The 7,989-nt window shown below is 43.1% G+C and overlaps 1 protein-coding gene and 1 long non-coding RNA gene across 5 annotated transcripts in view; one reads left to right on the forward strand and one right to left on the reverse strand.

Moving 5' to 3' along the window:
- PLD1 (phospholipase D1) overlaps positions 1-7,989 on the forward strand; it is a 134,008-nt gene that overhangs the window by 39,148 nt on the left and 86,871 nt on the right. For all 4 annotated transcript variants that reach the window (XM_006155054.3, XM_006155055.3, XM_027774422.1 and 1 more), the window contains 4 exons: positions 115-242; positions 2,204-2,349; positions 2,578-2,686; positions 4,569-4,634. In XM_006155054.3, coding sequence (XP_006155116.1) covers positions 115-242; positions 2,204-2,349; positions 2,578-2,686; positions 4,569-4,634 — 449 coding nt within the window. The remainder of the gene's footprint in view (positions 1-114; positions 243-2,203; positions 2,350-2,577; positions 2,687-4,568; positions 4,635-7,989) is intronic.
- Positions 1-7,989, reverse strand: part of LOC106735547 (uncharacterized) — a 26,580-nt gene that overhangs the window by 12,520 nt on the left and 6,071 nt on the right. The gene's annotated exons all lie outside the window — the stretch shown is intronic.

Consider the following 7,989-nt stretch of genomic DNA (forward strand, 5'->3'; position numbering starts at 1 on the left):
CGCCGGGCCGGGGCTGCCCCAGAGCCCATTTACCAGGCTGGCATTCGTGAAAGGATGCCTGGAAAGGCGAGTTGTGCCATCTCTCATATTGCTGTAACTTTGCTTCTTTTTCAGTGTATATCCCTTTCTCTGCTGTTTATAATACTCAAGGATTTAAGGAGCCCAATATTCAGACGTATCTCACCGGCTGTCCCATCAAAGCTCGGGTTCTGGAAGTGGAACGTTTCACGTCTACGACGCGGGTCAGAGCGTTTGTCAATGCGCATCCTATTGAATATGTATATTTCATGTGCTTTAATACACCGGCATCTGTCTTCCTTCCTCCTAGCTATGACCGTGTTTCTAGCTTTTTGTTTCTCATTTCCAGTTCCTCATCACCTCCCAAAGTTTTGCTTCCTTCCCGTTTAATCTTCATTTCATACTACCCTGCCCCATTCCGAACTATGCTTGCTCTCCCCCCCTCTGTTCAAGGCATTTAAAGCAATTTATCAGTTTAATAAGTTACAGAATGCCTCCTGGTCCTCTTCTTTCTCCAATTCCACCTAGAATCAGGAAAGTCATGATGTATTCTTGTAGATTTTTCTATGCAAAAATGCATCATGACTTCCCTGACAACCCAATATATCAAGGAAACTTCAGCTTTCCTAATTCCTGTTTAACAGAAAAGTGACGGTGCTTCCTGGCTCTTCAAGGAGAGAAAGCCAAGTACCGGACTGGCCAGTCCTTACCCGAGAACACTGGCTGGGGGATTCTGCTGGCAGGTTCTGCCTCTGTCCAGTCCTCCAACACCTTAGACCCCTGTGCCATGTCCTGTCACTGAACACAGAAAACACTTTGAGAGTGAAATGTCTACAGGAGCAAAGCTGTAGCCTTGGAGGCAGATTGGCCTCAGGGGAGCCGCTGAGGAGGGTGTGTGTGCTCTTCCTGGCTGGATTTCGCAGTTAGGCCTGCCAGCGGGGAAGTCGCCGTGGGGTGGTGGCTTCTGCCGTTTGGCCCTTCAGGTGAAGCTGTAGCCGGGTCCAAGTGAGGCCAGCACTGGCCCCCAGCCTAGAATGACCACCTTTCTCAGGGGCAGGTGCCGGCTGCCTCCATCCTTGTCTCGTGGCGGGTGGCATGTGCTGCTTAGGTTTGTGGGTTCTTCCTGGTCCGGTGTCCCAACGCCATCTGTGCATGGACTCCCACTGTCACTGACTGTGGTGTCCAGCTTTGCTTTGGGTCCACGTTCCCTGACACACCCTGAGCTCAGCCCACCTGGATACTTGCATTTTTGTACTTTGCTGGCCAGTTTTTAGTTGAGAGGCTATAACTTGTAGGGATAAATACGCAGACTCCAGGGCCAGAACACGTGGTTTGATTTGTTTTTTCTTCTATTGAGCGAGTTACTTAACCTCTCTGCTTCTCAGTTTCCGGATCTGAATGATGAATAAAATAGTGCTTATCTTACAGGGTTTTAAAACAAAGATATCATAATAATACCGGTGCATGTATTAGACAGGGCACACACTGCCTGCTCACTACTGCAGCTACTTTCTCTACCACCTTTTCTTTTAAGAATGATTTTTTCAACTTTATTTATTATCATTATTTAAATTTGATCAAAGAGAGACAGAAAGAGAGAGAGGGAAAGTGAGAAAGCAAGCCACCAGGTCCAGGATTTGAACTGTGGTCAGCCATGTGGGAGTCCAGTGCCTTAACCACTACACCACCTGCCGGCCCCAGTACCCACCCTTTCTGAACGCTGGAGGTGCATCGAGTCGAGGAAGAGATGTAGACAAGGATGGACCTTGGCATATATTGTAGGAAGTGAAGGGTTCCCGCTCTCTATGGTAGGCTATTTGTGAAGGGCAAAAAATGGGGCCTAAACGGTGACCCTGGCATCCTTTACCTCCACCTCCCTCTGCCTCCATCAGCTGCCCGTTCACCGCTTGTTCTTACACAGGCCCTGTGCTCAGTGTCTGCTTTACCTGGTTTCCAGCTGAAAGTGTGTGTGGGGAGTGGGTGCGGGAGATAGGATTTGTAGGAGCAGAGAATCTCATTCCCGTAATCATTTATTTTTGAAGAGATTTTGCTTAAGTATGTACACAAAGTAAGTAGACCAGACTTCAGTATACGTTCATGCTACTTATTAGGTAGCAATTGTTTGTGGAGAATTGTCAGAATTTCCGTTACCTAAAATGGCAACCATTTTTATTTATCGCTATAGGTACCAAGTATCAATCTTTACACTATTGAACTAACACATGGGGAATTTAAATGGCAAGTTAAGAGGAAATTCAAGCACTTCCAAGAATTCCACAGAGAACTGCTCAAGTACAAAGCTTTTATCCGAATCCCCATTCCCACCAGAAGGTAACTGTTTGAGAATTAATATAGCGTTATCCCAGTATACAAGTTAGATGGAAAGTGGATCCATGATTATAGACTAGCAAATTCATCGTCGATACTATTTTCAATTAAGTGGGCTCTTTTAAAATAAGCCAGCTCATGAAAGATTTTCTAAAAGACGTAGTCAAAGAATAATCTAATCAACCTTTGTATTGTGCGTGTGTGTGTGTGTGTGTGTGTGTGTGTGTGTAGACACACCTTCAGAAGACAAAATGTCAAAGGGGAGGAGCCTCGAGAGATGCCAAGTTTGCCTCGCTCATCTGAAAACATGATGAGAGAAGAACAGTTCTTAGGAAGAAGGGTGAGTGCTTTTCCTCTTCTTCATTCTGAGCGTAGCTTTGTAGTAGCCCTGTAGTAATAGTGTACCCAAGGGAGAGGCGGTGCTGGCTGCAGCTTTTCTCATCTCTGATTGGTCAGATACAGTGTATACCTAAGGGAGAGGCGGTTCTGGCTGCAGCTTTTCTCATCTCTGATTGGTCAGATACAGTGTATACCTAAGGGAGAGGCGGTTCTGGCTGCAGCTTTTCTCATCTCTGATTGGTCAGATACAGTGTATACCTAAGGGAGAGGCGGTTCTGGCTGCAGCTTTTCTCATCTCTGATTGGTCAGATACAGTGTATACCTAAGGGAGAGGCGGTTCTGGCTGCAGCTTTTCTCATCTCTGATTGGTCACCCAGGCTGGGTGATCCATTGCCTTCTCTGGAATTAGTTAGGCACCCCCAACTTCCCCAAGCCAAGGACAGGTTGCCCTTTCCCAGTAAAGGAAGAGTGTTCATTGTTAGGAATGATGAAAAAGCTGGCCTCCCTTGTCAGAACTGCCCTGGGCTTATTGTGAGTCAAACATTGAGCACATCCTAGTGGGTTTTGAAATCTACTCTTTTGAAACCATGTATTTCTGTAGGTTTGCTTCAATATTTGTACTTACTCTTCCTAAAATGTAAAATTTTAGCCCTAACCTATGGATGGGGCAGTTAGGGTCTAAAAAGAGTAGAATGGAGTAGAGACCTGCACATCACCAGGACAGAGAAAGGAGGAAGGTTATTTCTTCCCACTCTGCTTGAGTGGTGGGGGATTAACTTATTTACTAGAAAATTAACAACGAATTCGTTCATTTATGTTGTCTGAAACTTTTGTGTTCTGAAGGGGATGTTTGATGTCTTCTTTGTAGTTGTCATCTTGTTTAAAATCTTTTTAGGAAGACTGGACTAAATATTTTCCAAGATACCTAAGCATATAAAATGATACAGTTCTGGTTACTATGTATATATAAGAGTCCAACTGGAAACAATTACGGCTATTAACACTTGGTGATTCAGCAAAGGATGCTACATTTTGCATTCTATTTAACATAATTGCCACAGTTGCCTCCCTTCCCTAACTCAACAGCCCCTCCACCCCCATACAAACACACACAGGTACACACACACACACACACACACACACACACACTTCAATATATTTGAAATCAGAGTACATTTTACTAGAAAGTCCTTACTCCCCTTCTTTCCCCCCCCCCCCCCCCCCCCAAAGCTGTTTAAAAATTACAGTGTATCTTTCAGGAAGTCAGTGTTGGAATTGAGGAAACACAGGCTTTTGGTAAAATCAATGCATGGGATAGAACTATCTACTATGGGCAAGCCCTGTTCTGGTACCTTTGGAAGATGAAGAGAATATATATGTTGGGGGACCAGCAGTTGGCGTAATGCTTACATTGCTGGTCTCCCATGTAGTAGACTACGGTCCAAACCCAATAGCTTAAAATTCATGCCAGGTGCATGTGAGTGCATGCCCCCAATGCCAAGAGGAGAACGGAGAGGAAGGGATTGCAGCATGGCCATCCCCCCGGGGGGTGATTTCTCACTTACTGTCTTTCTGTCTCTCTGGCAAGCACACACGCACTATAGCAGAATTCTCTCTAAAGAAAGAGAGAGAGAGAGAGAATATATAGAAAGCAGGAGTTTATACAAGGTATGAGCATAGGTACAGCCAGATAGCAGGAACAGATTTAGATAATGGTTTAAGAGAGCTTTCGAAATAACATCTTAGTGCTAGTCAGGATTCTCTCCCAGTGATACTATTAAAATTGAATAGAAGATAGGAAGAACTGATGACCTCATCTTTGCCACTAAAGTTTTCCATAAATATGACCGCATTAACACTTATCTAAAATATTTGCATTGTAGAAACAACTGGAAGATTACCTGACAAAGATACTCAAAATGCCCATGTATAGGAACTACCACGCAACAGTAAGTACTCTCCAGTGATTAATCTGGATTATTTTATTAACAAACGTGTTTGTATCCATGTGGACGTTATTCCTTGAGTGAAATGATAAGAAATCAACACAAAATTGATTTGACAGCAAGGACCCACTTTACGGTGATATGATACTATTTTTAAAATATTGCATAGTCCTTGGTATGGCTATAGCGATAGATTTCAATGAACTTGACGTGCTACTGCAGGCTGGCGTACCTAGAAATCAACACTCTTCTCTCCTCAGGCTTCCAGAACATGTAAAAAGCATTTCTAGCTCCAAAGAAAAAACACTGATTAGTAAGTGATGAAAACAGTGGAGCCAAGTTGAATACCCAGAGATTAGACGGAGTGTATTGTGATAGGCGTCCGATTAGCCTATGATACCTGTAAAAGCCTGTTTTTTTTTTTTTTTTTTTTCCCATGTGAAAGTGAGAAGCATGGGAAAAGACAGGGAAAGAAAAAACTGAAGAAATCCAAGAAAAGTGGGAAAAGATGGTGGGACTTAGATGTGACCAGAGATTAAGCTTGAGGAGCACACTGCTGGAAGGGAGGGACTTCCAGTGTCCACACACTGAGCTCTGTCCTTTCAGAGGCCCTTCCAGGTGGAGCAGTGCTTGTAAGGGAAAGTTATCAGGAGGTCTGGCTAACCAAGAATGCTCCAGATGACTGTTTATCTCTGCGTGTGCATAGACCGCATCACTGTGGGAGTTGTACGTCCCTTCTCTACACGGCACGAGAATAGAAGAACAGGTACATTTAGCCTCTAGCTGGGGGCTGGCATCACTAAAGCTTACGAAGAGAAGAGGGAAGCCCTCAGTGTATTTAGGAGGAAACGAGAGTTCCTGGGGCTGCTCCCTGTGGTCCGCCAGCATGTTTCCTGGAGACTGGTGTGAATATGCCCCCCTGGGCTCTTCTACATGCCACTGACTCGGAGCTGAACCCTGAGCATCTTCTGCTGTGCTTGCACTGTAATCCCAGAGGACTTGAAGGAGCTTCTATGGCTTCATGATCCTGCAGAGTGTTCTCAGGAAGCCAGCAATCTGAGTTCAACCAGAGGCAGTCAGGAGAAGGATGATGGGAGGGGACACGTGTGGCTGATGCAGCATGACGGATAGGGGTGTTACTTCTGTCACTACTTCCATGCCGCCTCCTGGGGGAATCTGGAATCAGACGTGCTGTTTCCGTGACAGAAAATTATCTGTATCTGTACTAGTACCCATATGCAATAATTTCCATTTCTTTTACCTTTCTGCCTGCCTGCAAAATTACTTTTCCTATTTCTTTTGGCCTTAAAACTGTACTGGGAGTTGTCTTCTCTTTCTATGTACATTACTGCATTTTCAATTCTTAGGTTGACTCAAGAGTGTTTACATTTCAGAATGTTCGTTTTAATTACTTTTCTAGTCGTACAAATCTTTTCAAAGCATGCGTATTGTATTTAGAAATTCCAGAGTGCTTATGAAATTTCCTTTGGAAGGGAAAGCCTCGTTAGCAACTAACTATATTATCCTCCTCAGTTTTGATGACTACTGAGATTATTCTTTCCAACGGCTACATTCCCCGAAATGATACAAGCATAGGATCAATTCTCCAACGTCATTTCCCCTTCATACTAGTTGTCATCTAGGCCTAAAGCCTAGATTTATGGGCCTCCACCTCATATTTGTGAAATTAGATTTTATTTATATATTTCCTTCTATAATTGCGAGACATATTAAAGACCCTATCTGCAGAAAGCACACTAAGTTATACATGGTTGTGCACACCTGTCATCTGAGCTACTTGGGAGGCTGAGGCGATGCGGTCCTAAGTTCAAGGCCAACTAAGGCCACTTAGCAAGGCCTGTCACATGTAAAGAAAATGAAAAGTTATTTTTACATCGATATCTATAAAATAAACTTGTACTTTTTAAAAAATATATATTTTATTTAACTTTATTTATTTACTTTTTAATTTGACCAGAGAGGGACAGAGTGAGAGAGAGAGAGAGGAAAAGTGAGAAAGCAAGCCGCCAAGTCCGGGACTTGAACTGTGGTCGGCCACGTGGGAGTCCAGCACCCTTAACCACCACGCCACCTGCTGGCCCCAACTTGTACTTTTTTAAGCATAAGCCAAACTTAAATGAACTCAGATCCGTCAACTGATAGAATCCTAGCTCAAGGGACTGGATAAGCTAGATCGTAAATGCTACAGAACCTTCCAGATGTGTATTCGGAATCTGCAGTTTTAACCAGCACTTCAGGCGATTCTTATCATCCTAAAAGTTTGAGATCAAAATTAGAATATGATGGTCACCTTAGAAGTGTCTTGGTAAAATCGAACTGCTTAGAAAAGTAGAGATAGATTTATTATCACGGTACACAATTTACCCAGAAAAGAAATGGATTTAGGCTTCAAAGCACTGTCTGCTAAGTTTTCATAAATGGCTTTTGAAATTAGACATGGAAGTTTCTCTCCTCTTAACTTTCATATGGTCATTGGTTGAGTTTGCACTCATACAGCTACCTTTTCTTCTAAGACTGCGAGGACTTCTCTGTTCTTATTTCCCTTTCCCTTTTTGTAGTTCTAAAAAACAGCATCCCTGGGGCCAGCAGGTGGCATGGTGGTTAAGGGCACTGGACTCCCATGTGGCTGACTATGATTCAAGCCCCAGACCTGACGCCTTGCTTTCTCACTTTCCATCTCTCTCTCTCTCTCTTTCTCTTTCTCTGTCCCTTTCTAGTCAAATTTAAATAAATAAAGTTAAATGAAATAATTCTTGAAAGTAATATTTAAAAAAAACACAAAACAGAACATCCTGGTGTTTTAGCGGACTCAGCATCAGACAGTTCCTTCAGAAATGACTCATTTACCACTTTACTAATTTACTCAGTTTTCCTAACATTTGTAAAATGAGAAAAAATGTATTCTTTCTTGTAGGTGTAGACATGTTAAAAAATAATATTTAACTGAGTTACACAATCAAATGCAAAGAAATCTCAAACAGGGGTTTCTTTTGTGTTCTGAAATCCTGTCAGTCTAGCTGCAGAGCAGAACCCACTAGCTGGCATTTTAGTGAGCAACTGGAAAGTGTGTATCTTCCAGAATGAAAAGGCAGAGGGATAAAGACATTTTTCCTCACTTAAGATTAATATCTAGAAATGGAACAAAATGCACAGTTTCCAAGAGAAGGGCCCTAAACTGATGGGATTATGTTCCCGGCCTGAAGTAAATCATTGAACTGCATGACTCAGATTCCTTATCTCCAAGATTGCAATTAGCTTGAAATCTTGAGTACTGAGTCCCACCGATCTATAATGCTGAGCTCACCTCTCCCTTGTTCCATGGGATGAATCACTTTAC

The sequence above is a fragment of the Tupaia chinensis genome, unplaced genomic scaffold (genome assembly GCF_000334495.1).
Source record: "Tupaia chinensis unplaced genomic scaffold, TupChi_1.0 Scaffold000430_1, whole genome shotgun sequence".
NCBI classification, from domain to species: Eukaryota; Metazoa; Chordata; class Mammalia; order Scandentia; family Tupaiidae; genus Tupaia; species Tupaia belangeri.